The sequence below is a fragment of the Caretta caretta genome, chromosome 13 (genome assembly GCF_965140235.1).
Source record: "Caretta caretta isolate rCarCar2 chromosome 13, rCarCar1.hap1, whole genome shotgun sequence".
Lineage (NCBI taxonomy): Eukaryota > Metazoa > Chordata > Testudines > Cheloniidae > Caretta > Caretta caretta.
This window is the reverse complement of record NC_134218.1, coordinates 33418032-33432948: the sequence shown is the minus strand read 5'-3', so window position 1 is coordinate 33432948 and position 14917 is coordinate 33418032. Positions and strand designations below refer to the sequence as shown.

The 14917-nt window shown below is 44.4% G+C and overlaps 1 protein-coding gene across 1 annotated transcript; it reads right to left on the bottom strand.

Moving 5' to 3' along the window:
* Nucleotides 1-7619: 7619 nt before the first annotated feature.
* Nucleotides 7620-8567, bottom strand: LOC125622646 (olfactory receptor 5V1-like). The gene has a single exon (XM_048820775.2). The coding sequence runs from the start codon at nt 8547-8549 to the stop codon at nt 7620-7622; it is 930 nt and encodes a 309-aa protein (XP_048676732.2). The 5' UTR covers nt 8550-8567.
* Between the last annotated feature and the right edge of the window lie 6350 nt (nt 8568-14917).

Genomic DNA, 14917 nt, shown 5'->3' with positions numbered 1-14917 from the left:
TGGGGACCTGCATGAAAGACCCCCTAAGCTTATTTCTACCAGCTTAGATTAAAACCTCCCCAAGGCACAAATTCTTTGCTCTTGGAGGGTATGCTGCCACCATCAAGTGATTTAACAAAGTATCAGGGAAAGGACCACTTGGAGTTCCTTTCCTCGCAAAATATCCCCCAAGCCCTTACACCTCCTTTCCTGGGGAGGCTTGAGAATAATATCCTAACCAATTGGTTACAGGGTGATCACAGACCCAAACCCCTGGGTCTTAGGACAATAGAGAAATCAGTCAAATTCTTAAAGGAAGGATTTTATTTTAAAAAAAGGTAAAAATCACCTCTGTAAAATCAGGATGGAAAATAACTTTACAGGATAACAAAAGATTCAAAAACACAGCAGAACTTCCTCTAGGCTTAGTTTCAAAGTTACAAAAAACAGGAATAAACCTCCCTCCAGCAAAGGAAAAATTCATAAGCAGCACAAAAGATAATCCAACATGCCTTGCCTCGCTTTTACTTACAATTTTTGTAATATGAGAGGCTTTTAGGATGGTTTATAGGAGAAGAAGTTTTCTGACCTAATACTTCTCTGCTTCCCAAGAGAACACACAAAACAAAGCCTCCCCCCCCCCCCCCACCCAACAAGATTTGAAAGTATCTTCTTTCCCCATTGGTCCTTTTGGTCAGGTGCCAACCAGGTTATTTGAGCTTCTTAACCCCTTACAGGTAAGGAGGAATTCTAGGCTACCCTTAGCTGTATGGTTATGACACCTGTATAGGCTCCCCCTTTCCCAAAGTTTCCCCAGTTTCTAATAAATCTAAACCCCTCCTCCCTATACCATTGTCTCATCCACACACTGAGACCCTGCACTTCTGCCTGCCAACTGGCCCTGCATGTGGAATTGGAAGCATTTCAGAGAATGCTACCATGGATGTCCTGGACTTCAATCTCTTACCTAGCAGCCTACATTTGGCCTACATGACCTCTCTCCTATCCCTCCCTATGTTATTGGCACCTATATGTACCATGTCCACCGGCTCCTCCACAGCACTACACATAAGTCTATCTAGATGTCTCAAGAGCCATTGCGTTATGCTGCTATCATGAACAGTTATGCCTGCATTGGGTTGGTCGCTGGCTCATGGACGGGTGGGTGTCTGTATTCCACGTTGCACCTGGTCCTGGCTTCTCAGCTTTTGTTCTGCACCTCCAATGAGATTCAACCTTTCTTCTGTGACCTCCCACCACTGCTGGCCCTGTCCTGCAGCAACACCTCAGCAAATTAAGCTGTAATATTTGTTGGTGGCCTCTCTACTGGACTGAGCTCCTTCCTGTTGGTGCTTATCTCCTATGGCCACATCTTCTTGGCTGTCATCAAGATCCACTCGGTGAGTGGGAGGCACAAGGCCTTCTCCACCTGTGGCTGGCATCTGGCTGTGTTCATCTTGTTCTTTGACACGCTTTCTTGTGTGTACATGTAGCTGGCTTCCAGCTACTCACTGCAGAGGGGGGACTTCAACTGGGGGGGTCTCCCACTTCCCAGGTGAGGGCCCTAACCAGCAGGTTAACTGCTAAGTGACAAGTAGTCACCATCCTTCTTCCTCAGCCTGGACATAGGTGCCTATCTCAGAGAGATGGGCAGGGCTTAGGACACACCTCTTTTGTCAGCATCTGGCATTGGCTGATCAGCGTTTCCCCGCCTAGTGCGCTGGCTTTCAGCAACTGCGGTCAAAGGCCCCTACCTCTCCTCACTCATGGTATAGGGAGTAAAAAGAAAAGGAGTACTTGTGGCACCTTAGAGACTAACCAATTTATTTGAGCATGAGCTTTCGGGAGCCACAGCTCACTTCATCAGATGTGGCTCACGAAAGCTCATGCTCAAATAAATTGGTTAGTCTCTAAGGTGCCACAAGTACTCCTTTTCTTTTTGCGAATACAGACTAACACGGCTGTTCCTCTGAAACCTGGTATAGGGAGTGTAACTCAGACTTTGTGAATCACAGTGTTGCTCCCATGCTTTTCTATGTGCCTAAAAGTTAGGTGTTTTGTAGCTGAGCACCATAAAGCCTGTGTCCCTTTTTGAATCTGGGCCCCAGGCACTTTTGAAAATTTTACCCAGTGTCTTTGATCTCTGATCTCTAGGTCAGTGGATTCTCTGTAACCTGAAGTCTTTAAATCATTATTTAAGGACTTCAGTAATTCAGCCAGTGTTAGGAGTCTATTATGGGAGAGGGTGGGTGAGGTTCTGTAGCCTGCAATCTGCGGAAGGTCAGACTAGATAGTCACGATGGTCCCTTCTGGCCCTAAAGTCTATGAGTCTATGAGTCAATCATTGTCATCCAAATGGAAAGGGCAGGTGGAACATTAGGACTTCAGGATGCTAAATAAGGATACAGGGCTGGGGTTTTGAAAGGAACATGAGGGAGTCGGTGAAATCCCAGCCAATTTAGACAGGAATTTGTTTTTAAAAGTCCCTCATGATCCTTTAAAATCCAATCCCTTATCATCAGTATGAGGGCACTCAGCACTTTCTAAACAGAGAGGACTCTTTAAGGTGTCTCCAGCTGGACACTCAAAAGCTGAGGATCACAGAATCACTGGTCACATTTGATATTCCTGAATTTTAGGTTGTCTGATCCCAAAAGAACAGTCTGGAGCCTTTATCTCTTCTCAGGGAAAGTAGTCATTTACATGCTCCACTTCCTGTCTCTCATCTTCTACTGTTGGGGATAATCACACAACAAGGGGTTTTCAAAGTAGCCTAAAGATAGTCAGGCATGATATTGCATTGTACAGCTAATTCCCTTTGAGAATCTTAGCCACAGTGTATTATCAGGAGACACCTCAGGCTAGCTCATAATGGATGGGAGTGAGGACTGTAGTAGAAAGAAACAACCTGAAGCCTGGGGCCTGGTACAAGACCTGAGGTCTGAACTAAAAGTCAGCAAAAGACAGGGCCTGCGGCACAAAAGCAAAATTAGCATAAATTAGATTATGATCAAAAGTCAGACTCTGACAGAAAGCAAAACGCCGGCTTGCAAGTTCACTGTCTGGTACATGAACTCGTGCCTGGTGCTTCTTAGGAGGGCCTGTTTGGTGTGGCTAGCCCTTACTTTGCTTTGCAGGTTAACAACAGGTGCACTCCATTCCTAGAGCCCCTTTGACATGTTCCCCTGTGATAGCCAGTCCCTGTACAGAAATGTCAGGTCAGCTATCCCGAAGTGGACAGTGCACACACCAGCTTGTTTCATGGAGCTGAGTATCAACTCCTGTATCACATCACAACACTCAGATATATTTGTAGTGGAAACAACCATAAGTTTGCCAGAAGCTGGGAATGGGTGACGGGGGAGGGATCACTTGATGATGAGCTGTTCTGTTTATTCCCTTTGGGGCACCTGGCATTGGCCACTGTCAGAAGACAGGATACTGGGCTAGATGGACCTTCGATCTGACCCACTATCGCCGTTCTTATGTTCTTATCAAAAGCTAAGATGTAAGAGACGGAGAGCAAGGATAACAATAAAAAAAGAAAGGTAAGATATAAAACAAAATCCATGCATACTATTTTAGAGACTTAACAGGTTGACCACTTGTTAGCAGTCTTATCTCACCTAAATGTCCCTTACAGTGCTTCCACCCAGGGAAGGTTGGGATCCCATTTTAATGAATGTAATTGCACTGGCCGATTACTTCCGCAGGTGCAGGATAAGGAGGTGTCCTTCTGCTTTTTCCTTATATCCCCCAAAACATATTTTCAGTCCCCAGGGCTTATTCCCTGGGGTGATGATTTCTTATCCTCATGACTTCAAGGTTGTTACATATGCAAACAGGGCTCCAGTCGTGTTAGTTTACAATGTTTAATTATATGTGAACCAAGGCAGGTAGGTGAATATACATGCTTTGTCTGGCAGAAACCTGTTTAGAGAGACAAGTTGGCTGAGGTAATATTTTTTATTGGACCAACTTCTCTTGGTGAGAGAGAGAGACAAAAGCTTTCAAGCTTATATAGAGCTCTTCTTCAGATCTGGGAAAGGTACTCTGAGCATTACAGTTAAATGCAAGGTGGAACAGATTGTTTAGCATATACAGTTAGCATATATTATAAGAGACCAGTCAGGGTGGAGTGGCCTGTTAACACCTATGCAATCATAGGAGAAAAAGAGAAGGCTAATGGGTTAGAGATTTTTGGAATAAGACATAAATCTAGTGTCTCTGTTCAGTCCATGATTTTTAGTATCAAGCAGACAATAAGTTCACCCATAAGTGATGGGGTGTCTTTGTCTTCTATCATTTTCCTGTGTGAATACATTCAAGAACATAGTTATTGTCTGGTTTCACCCACATTGTTGTTGTTACACTGGATACGGTATACCACATTTTTAAGGGACAGGTGGTAGTTGTTGAAGTTGTGCTGGAATCTATGAGGAAGTTTGAGCCATCTGACCAGAGGATGAAAATATCAACATATCTCAGTTATATCATTGGTTTTGTGGTGCACTTGTCCAGAAATTTTTATTCAATATGATTTATGAAGAGGGTGGCACATTGTACCATCCTAGTACCCAAGGCTGTTCACCTGGTTTGGACAAATGTTGAATATAAAATTGTTATGGGTGAGGATGAAATGGATGAGTTTGGCGATGAGAAAATTCAATGGGAGATGGGCAACAAAATTCTTTAGCATCTTATGAAAATCCAAGCCGCATCCAGTTTCAAGGCTGTAGTTAAAAGTATATGTTCATTGGCGTATGCAAAACGTGCCCAGCCATCATCAATCAGGTAGAGAAACTGCCATTTGAAATAAGTCAGTGGACATTCGAGAAAGATATGTGACATAGTCTGAAGTTGACCATAATTAAAGAGATTGGCCACACAATTGTCCTGTCCTGTTCAAAACCAGTTCAGAGATGACCATAGGTGCCTTGGCAGATCAAAACCTGGTGGATAGATGGTTGGGTCAGTGACAAAAGAGTGATTACTGACTGTTGTCCTTGACCACTCGTTGTGCCAAGCAGATTCCACTGTCATGTCCAATGTATATGTTAAAGGCCACATACTGCCTGCCATTAACATTATATAATTAATATTTAATTTAACTGTAATGGTGTATGCATCTCTCAAACTTGCCTAGTGATTGACCTCCATATTTAATAACAACGATTTCCACAGATATAAAAACATTCATCTGGAGATATCAAAGCTTTTTATAGCAGTGGGTAAGTATCCTCTAGTGTCCGCATGTGGAAAATTAGGCATAAATATTGTCCTAATGTCAAACAATACATTACTAGCAGAAATAAGAATAAAACTCATCCGCCCTTGGGTTACCAGTCCTCCGCTCTAACCACTAGACCCTCTCCCCTAATAGAATTCAGAAAGACTGACTCCTGCCCCCCCACCTTTACCCTTCAGCTCATTCCACTTCAAGCGTCATTTAATACAACCTAGAAGTCTTGACTCCCAGCAGCCCCTGTGATGGGTTGGATCACAGAAACCCCCTTGGGGCTTCCAACTGATGTGCCAAGACTACTTCTGCCCCTGCTTTCCCTGCCAGCTTGGGACTCCAGCACCCTGTCTTGCTGAGCCAGACACACCAGTCTGCTCCAACACAGACCCAGGGTCTGAACCACATGCCCCAAAGCTGCAGACTTAACTGAAAGCAACTTAAGAAGTGTTCCTGTCTTTAACACTTAGATGCCCAACTCCCAATGGGGTCCAAACCCCAAATAAATATGTTTTACCTTGTATAAAGCTTATTCCGGGTAAACTCATAAATTGTTCGCCCTCTATAACACTGATAGAGAGATATGCATAACTGCCCCCCCCCAGGTATTAATACATACTCTAGGTTAATTAATAAGTAAAAAGTGATTTTATTAAATACAGAAAGTAGGATTCAAGTGGTTCCAAGTAGTAACAGACAGAACAAAGTGAATTACCAAGCAAAATAAAATAGAACACGGAAGTCTATGTCTAAGAAAACTTAATAGAGATAAAAACCTCACCCTTAGAGGAATTCCAGTAAGCTTCCTTTTACAGACTAGTCTCCTTCTAGTCTGGGTCCAGCAAACACTCACACCCCCTGTAGTTACTGTCCTTTGTTCCAGTTTCTTTCAGGTATCCTTGGGGGTGGAGAGGCTATCTCCTTAGCAAGCTGAAGACCACATGCAGGGGTCTCCCTGGGGTTTAAATAGACTTTATCTGGTGGGTGGACACCTCACTCCCCCGTGTAGAATCCCAGCTACAATATGGAGTTTTGGAGTCACATGGGCCAGTCACAACTCCATGCATGACTCAGAACTTACAGGTAGCAGCCATGGGTCACATGCTACCTTGAACATCCTCAAGTAGACTTCTTATGTGGATTGGAGCATTCTAAGAGCCATTGTCCTTAAGTGCTTCTTGACTGGGAACTGTGACAAAGTCCTGAGTCTGTATTGGTAGGACTCCCGCACTTCTGGGCAGTTTCAGTGACCTCAGAAACTCGATAAGGCCCCAATGTGACCTCCTTTTCTCAGTGTAGCACCAAGAGTCACAGCCTATTGAGTTACTTTCATCACTGGCCAATATGGGAGATGGGAAGGGGGAATACCCCACAATCTCTGTTGCTCCGTAGACCTCAGTAGGCGCAGTTCAGCCTCTTGCCTGGACCGAGTCCTGCTTCCCTTCTCCAGGGGAATCTCTGTAGAGTATGGGGGTGGAGGGTGGGGGGAGGGAACCTGGGCCCGCCCTCTACTCTGGGTTCCAGCCCAGGGACCCTAATGTGGGCAGCTTTTGGTGGCTTTCCCTTCGCCACTGACACCGCTTTGATTCCCTGGGCCACTTGCCCCATGGCCCCCTTTTCCTAGCTTCAGCCTTACCTCAGGATTCAGCAATGCTTCCTCTCCTCCAGCTCCTTTCACCCCAGCCTCCTGGAGGGCACTGGAAGGAGAGCTTTTAAACAGTATAAGTGGGACCTTGATTGGTTCCAGCTGTCTCCATTAGCCTAGTGTAAGGCTGGATAAGTATTAGGGTTGCAGGGGGAAGCCCACAGGTAAGCAGAGGCAGCAGGTCCAAACCCCCCTTGCCTGGGATGATTGGCTTATACACTGCAGTCTGCCCCACTGAGCGGGGACTCAGTGGTGACTGGCAGTAACCAAAGACTGAGGCAAGGTGGGGATAGTGGGTGGTGGTTCCCCAGGGAGGGGAAACTCAGATCTGTGGGGGTACTGCCAGGGGGCAGCACTCCAGGGAAAGGGGCACCAGGTTCCGGGAGGTGGTCTGGAAGAGCTAATTCCCTGAGAGACCAGCAGGAGGCACCACAGGGGTGAGTCTTGCACCATGACAGTAGCATAAAACATATTCCAGTTATGTCATATATACATTCATATGCATATTTCCATAAAGCCTTATGGGGGGCACCGTCACAGCCCCTACTTCAATCACTAGACCTCACTCCCCTCCTTGAGCTAGGAACAGAACTCAGGAGTCCTGCCCCTATTCTCTAACCCCCTAGACACTACTCTCTACTCAGGAAGGGGTTAGAACGTGGGCTGAATCTTGACTACCACCTCCCATATGTTCTAATTCACTACATCCCACTCCCTTCCCAGCATTGGGGGTAGGTGGCAGTAATCTTGACTCCCTTAGAAAAACATTTTCCTATCAAAGACCTTTTTCATAGCCCCTTTCACATCCTTGTTCCTGAGGGTGTAGATGATTGGATTTAACATAGGGGTGATGAGACTGTACAGAAGGGAGATCATCCTGTCCTTGTCCAGAGAGTAGTTGGAGATGGGTCTGATGTAGGTGAAGATGCAGCTGCCGTAGTAGAGCAGGACTACCATGAGGTGGGATGCACAGGTAGAGAAGGCCTTTCTCCTCCCTTGGGACGATTGCATCTTCAGTATCCTGAACATAATGTGCACGTATGACAGGATGATGCACAAAGAAGGACCCCAGCCCAAGAAGAGGCTGGAGATCACTGTCATGGTGACATTGAGGGAGATGTCTTTGCAGGACACAGCCAGCAGGGGTGGGATATCACAGTAGAAGTAGCTGAGTCTGTTGACACCACAGAAGGACAGGTGGATTGTGAGGACTGTGTGAACGGCTGCATTGAGACTGCCAATGAGCCAAGAGGCAGCCACTAGTGTGGAACAAATCTTGTTACTTATGAGCACTGTGTAGTGCAGTGGGTTGCATATGGCTACATAGCGGTCATATGCCATGGTGGCCAGAAGAATGCCCTCTGCCCCCACAAATAAGAGGAAGAAGTAGAGCTGTGCCATGCAGCTTGCATAGGAGATGCTGCTGCTGCCTGAGAGAAGGTGCTGCAGCATCTGGGGGATAGTGGTGGTGGTCTGGCAGATGTCTAGGAGGGAGAGGTTCCCCAGGAAGAGATACATGGGGGTTCGGAGACACGGCTGCACCAAGGAAAGGAGGAGGATGAGCATGTTCCCCAGCAGGGTGAAGATGTAGATGATGGAGATGACGCCCGAGAGGAGGAAACGCAAGCCCCAGAGTTTGGAAAATCCTGAGAGGATGAATTCAGTTGGTGTGGTTTGATTCTCCATGGCCACCTCTTCACTTAACTGCAGGGGAGAAGAGCATGGAGTACAAACAAGAAGAACGAGTAAGGATGCAACATGTCAGAAGTTTCACTTTGGTCAGTGGATGAATCTGGAGTTTCTTTCTCCCTCCCATCCCTCTGTCCAACTAACAGATCTCATTTCTCTCCAAAGCCAGGGAGAGAACCCAGTAGTCCTGACTTCCATCCCCCACACTCTAACCACTTAACTCCTCTCCCAGAAGTGGGATAGAATCTAGGAGTTCTGACTCTCTGACTTTCATCTAATCACCAGAAACTGCTTCCCTTCTGGAGTTCAAAACAGACCCAGGGTGTCTCACTGCCAGAGAAAACTCTATATCAAGGTTGCACCTCACTCCTAGTACCCACTACTCTAACCATTGAACCACACTCCCTGCCTGAACCGGAATGGGATGCAGCAGACCTGTCTCCAACGCCCGGGCTCTAATCCACTAGACCCCAATCTCCTCCCATAATTGGAAATAGAAATTTAGAGGGGTGATGCCCAACCTCCTCTTGTCTAACCAATAGATCATATTCCCCACCTCCCACCCCACCCTCCTAGCAGGGCACAGAACCCAGGAGAAGAGCTGGCTGAATATGTGTCCCTTAGTAGCTCTGAAAAATCAAAAATTGGGTAGGTGGGAGTCCCAAGTTCAAGTGGCTGCTGCAATTAATATTTATTTAGCGACACAAAATGGAACAGCTTCAAAAGAAAAGAATAAGAAAAGTGCCCACCCAGCCTGGCCTATAGCACCGTGTTTGGGTGCTTAATTAGAAAAAGGGGGGATGATTGTGGTTCAAATCCCTGCTTTAGAAGAGGCATTCACACTGATACGTCCCAGCTGAGTGTCTGGACAAGGAGGCTAAAAAACTTAAAGGGTGCTCCTCCTCCTCTGGCTGTTTTGGGAATGGTACCTAGATCCCTTTGAATCTAGCCTGAAAAATATATTTTGGGCTGAAACTATTTGACAGTTCATGTAATTAGTGAATATTTTCAGGACAACTGAAACTTCCTTTCTCAATAACAAATAAACACTTTGTCCAAAAAATTCACCAAATTTTACCCAGGAGCCCCATGAACCTCTAAACCCTGGAACCCACTCCTCTTTTGCAGCTTGGAACAGAGCTCAGGAATCCTTCTCTATAGGCCAATCACAGGAAACAGCTTGTCCTTCCATGGACTGTGGAGTACCTATCCAAGTGATAAATAAAGGAAGTTAGACTTTGTGGACTGTAAGTTTAATATTACAGTCAGGGGCAGAGTAAGGTGACAACATTGAGGTTGGATATATAGATAATTTTCTCGAAGTGGAAGAACATATAGAAATGCTCTGGTCTTCATTTACTTAGTGGCTACACATTTCCAGATTTCATGCAAAGTACCTTTTGTCTTTTTTTTTTCCAACTCAGCTGCCCATTCAGAAAGAATGTTCAATATTCTAACAAAACTTTTCTATTGGAGAGACTTCAGTGTACTTCAGAAACATGGTAACATTATGGAATAAGGGGCCAAGTTCTGTTCTCCACAACCTCACTGTAAGCACTGAGTATAATATTATAGGTACAGAAACAGAGAAAGAGAGAAACAGAAGGGACATCATAGACAGATTGAGAGATCAATAAATAGATAGGTTGCTATTAAAATTAATAAAATACAGAATAATTCTACCCTTCGTTACTCAAACTGTTTTACATTCCCAGATTCCCACCATGCAAAGTATCACTGTCCATTTGATATAGGAATCCATTAATTTTCATCTTACCTAAATCAGAAATATTACATTATCTCATATGTTTATATGTTCAGGGAAAAAAAGGCACAAATTTCTAAATAAAGTGTTTATGTAGGACATTTCTGTGCTCTTCAAAGATATGGGAGGTTATAGCAAGTCTTTACAGATGAGCCAATTTGTTCTCACCACAATATCCAAAAGTTTTCAATAGACAGACACATGGTCAGACAGATCGAGAAGGAGACAAAGAGGCTTCCACATAGAGGAAGAGAGAGAGAGAGGGAGAAAGAGAGAGATGATAATGATCATTGCTTTTATTTGCTAGCAAAATAAAGACTCACCCTAGGCTTCATTCTTATTTTGTTTACATTCCCACAATTCTACCATGCAAAGTATCACAGTCCTCTTTACATTGGGATCCACCATCAGCTTTCAGCTTAGTTGAATTAGAAAGACAACACAATGACTTGTGTGGAAGTCAGTCAGATGTTCAAAGAGAAAGAATAATACCCTAAAGATAGTGCTGAAGTATGAAATGTCTGGGCCATCCAATGCAGGACAGGTTATAATAGCTCTCTTCTGAAGAGCCAAATTCTAACCTCCCCAACAACCATAATTTTCAAGTAATTCAATGGACAGGCAAAGAGTTAGATTGATAGATAAAGAGAGAGACACAAACATAGATGGAGAGATAATAATTTGGTGATAAATATATAGAAAACAATAACATATTTTAATTAATAAAATTTAGAATAATTATATCCTTTATATTTCACAATTTATACTTCCAGATTTCTGAATCCATTTGATACTGAGATCCATTAATTTTCAGCATAGCAAAAGCAGAAAGATTACATTATCTGATGATTGCATGAATGAAATGTACGGCATGGTAGTTTTTTAAAAGACTACCGATTCTGATTTCCACCACACCTGAAAGTTCTGAACATTCCAATAGAGACACAAATGGTCACACAGATAGAAAAGAAAGAGACAGAAAGGAACACACATACAGAAATGGGGAAATAGAAATGTAGCTAGATAGACAGATAGATAGATAGATTAGATTCAAACATGCATGAAAGATTGAACAATCAGATCCATTATAATAGCTACAGCAAAACATGAAATATATCTCACCAAGTAGCTCAAATAAATAAATGGTGTTGGCTCTTTGTTACTAACAATGGGGAACTTGAAGGAGAACTTAAGTATATGTACTTTAAAAAGGGCTCTTGAGAAGATATCCCCAGAGCATCTGGTGTGTTTTCAAGGATGATGCTGCTATAGATGTGGGAGGGAAGACATCATCTTGTTATTTGCTGAAGTACATTTAATTGTAGTGTACAGCCTTGATGTATATTGGAAACAGTGGTATTCATTGTTGATGTACATTTCTATGCCAGTTTACATCCAAAGCCAGAGTGTGTCTTTCTGGAGTGGTGTAGATCACTCACACTTCTCTGGCTTTGACAATTTTACAGAAAGAAATAAGTGTCTAAGCCTTGTGGGTGGGAAATAAATTCACTAAACATGACCCTGGTAAAGGATTCTGTGTGGAAAATCCATGTTTAAGATTTTAAACAGGATCTAAGGAAGTTTGGTGTCTGAATTCCACTGAGTTTTAGTCGGAATTGAGTATCTAAAATTTGTAGCAGTCACTTGGAATCTCCAGAAAGAAATATTTGCTCTAACCTCATTTAAATCAATCTATTTATGCCAGAGATAAATTTGACCCAAGATGTCCATGGAACATGGTGATGGATCTCTCGCTTCTCAGTTAGGGTCTTGACTCTAAAGCCTACTGATAATATTTGGGCCAGCTTTGTAAAGTTGGTTTACCTAATCATAGGCACTGAGACTGAGGTTTTCAAAGGGATGTAAAAGGCAGTAATGCCACCAGCTAACCTTGCATGATGGCCAATGGAAGTTGGATGCCTAACTCCCCAAGGGTCTTCTGAAAATCTCAGCCTTAAAGCTTTGTTTGAACACCGTCATTTTCAAATCCCATTTGGCGCATCTATGCACACCATTAGCTGTTTCACTGTTGACTAATTCAACAGAAATAGAATCATAGAATCATAGGACTGGAAGGGACCTTGAAAGGTCATCTAGTCCAGTCCCCTGCACTCTCATAGCAGGACTAAGCATTATATAGATAATTCCTGACAGGTGTTTGTCTAACCTGCTCTTAAAAATCTCCAATGATGGAGATTCCACAACCTCCCTAGGTAATTTATTCCAGTGCTTAGCCACCCTCCCCCTCCTCCTTGAAACAACATTTTATGTACTTGAAAACTGTTATCGTGTCCCCCCTCAGTCTTCTCTTTTCCAGACTAAACAAACCCATTTTTTTCATGTTTGTAGACCTTTAATAATTTTTGTTGCTCTTCTCTGGACTCTTGCCAATTTTTCCACATCCTTCCTGAAATGTGGCACCCAGAACTGGACACAGTACTCCAGCTAAGGCTATATCAGAGTGGAGTAAAGCAGAAGAATTACTTCTCATGTCTCGCATACAACACTCCTGCTAATACATTCCAGAATGATGTTCGCTTTCTTTGCAACAGTGTTACACTGTTGACTCAAAATTTAGCTTGTGATCCACTATGACCCCCAGATCTCTTTCTTCAATACTCATTTCTAGGCAGTCATTTCCCATTTCGTATGTTTGCAACTGATTGTTCCTTTGTAAGTGGAGTACTTTGCATTTGTCCTTATTGTAGATCTTTGAGGGGTTGGGTTGGGAGTATGGAATTGTGGATGGAGATTGGGAGGTAAGTGTAATGTGAACTGATAGTGTGGTGTGGACAGAGACACCAGACTCTGTTTGCCTTAGCAGAGGACTGCTACCATAAAAGCCACACATGATTAATTTCCCCCTGAAATCTTTCATATTCTTCTCTGGAAACTGGAGGACCAAGATCTCTGTGAATTCAACTCAGCTTCACAGTTGGTCAAGCTTCAGGAGCGTACCACCATTTTTCCACACACTAATTTCACCCCTCCTGGACATTGTGGGAATGGGGAGGGAAGAGCCTTGAGAGGAGTGTGGTGCCTGGAAGCCCCAGTAGGGGGCAGCAGCCCACCTGGCAGGCAGGCGGGGCTCCCAAGGATCCTGGGAACTCCAGGAGCCTGCCAGAAGGGCAGTCTCATGGGAGGTGGGAGACCTGGGTCCAGCTTTCATTGAAGCAGGGTCTGGAACCTGGCTCTCTCAGGCAAATGCACTAGCCATATTAGCCACTAGGCTGTAGAGTAATTCTCACTCTCTCTGTAGCCTGGTGGCTTAGTCCCTTCTCCTGGGAGACCTTGGTTCCAAGTCCCTGCTTCAGGGAAGTTTTAAGTATGTACACAGAGTGGAAAAGCTTCAGCAGGAGAGATTGAGAGATCTGAGCACACCCACAGGGATCAGGCCCCTCAACCGAGATAGGTGGGGGAGCACCTAGTTTGCAAATCCCAGTGAGGTTTAGGCCTGAATTAGGTGCTGAGCTGCTCAGCAGCATCAGTGCTTAGGGGGCTTTGTGCAGGCCCACTGGCAAAAAAATTGGCGTCTTGAGGGCTTTACAGGTAGAAACTTAGACACCTGAGGTTTGTAGGCACCTCTAGGGCTAGGGAGCAGCTGAGCAGGGTTTCCGTGAATGCCAGCGGTTTCTAAATGTTGGCACCTAGTGCGGCAGTGAGACACCTAAATCCACCTTGTGAATCTGGCCCTAAAAGTCTCTAGCTGTTACAGTTGCAAAGACAGGAAAACAAGGAGACACAAACTCTCCCCTCCTCACAAAGCAACACCAGTGTTACAGAGCTTAGTGCTCTCAGGCTGATCTCACTGCCTTGAGAGACCTGGCTCAGGGTACCAACCTTCAGGGAGGCAGGGCTCTCTCCTGCCTTCACTGTCTTGAGCAATTCTGGTTCCATGTGAAAGGCAGCACAATATAAGTTTCATCTAAGAAATCAAATGGAAGGGGAAAGTATCTCTGGTGCTTGTTTTAATGTGCTGAAGAAAGGTCTCAAGGTTCAATTTTTTTTGGGAGTAAAACACCTAGAATTAAAGTAAAGGAGTACTTGTGGCACCTTAGAGACTAACCAATTTATTTGAGCATGAGCTTTTGTGAGCTACAGCTCACTTCATCGGATGCATACCGTGGAAACTGCAGCAGACTTTATATACACACAGAGATCATGAAACAATACCTCCTCCCACCCCACTGTCCTGCTGGTAATAGCTTATCTAAAGTGATCATCAGGTGGGCCATTTCCAGCACAAATCCAGGTTTTCTCACCCTCCACCCCCCCACACAAATTCACTCTCCTGCTGGTGCTAGCCCATCCAAAGTGACAAATCAAGTCGGCTATTTCCTGCATAATCCTGCATAATCTTTACATAATCAAGTCGGGCTATTTCCTGCATAAATCCAGGTTTTCTCACATCCCCCCCACCCCCATACACACACAAACTCACTCTCCTGCTGGTAATAGCTCATCTAAACTGGGCTAGCACCAGCAGGAGAGTGAATTTGTGTGGGGGGGTGGAGGGTGAGAAAACCTGGATTTGTGCTGGAAATGGCCCACCTGATGATCACTTTAGATAAGCTATTACCAGCAGGACAGTGGGGTGGGA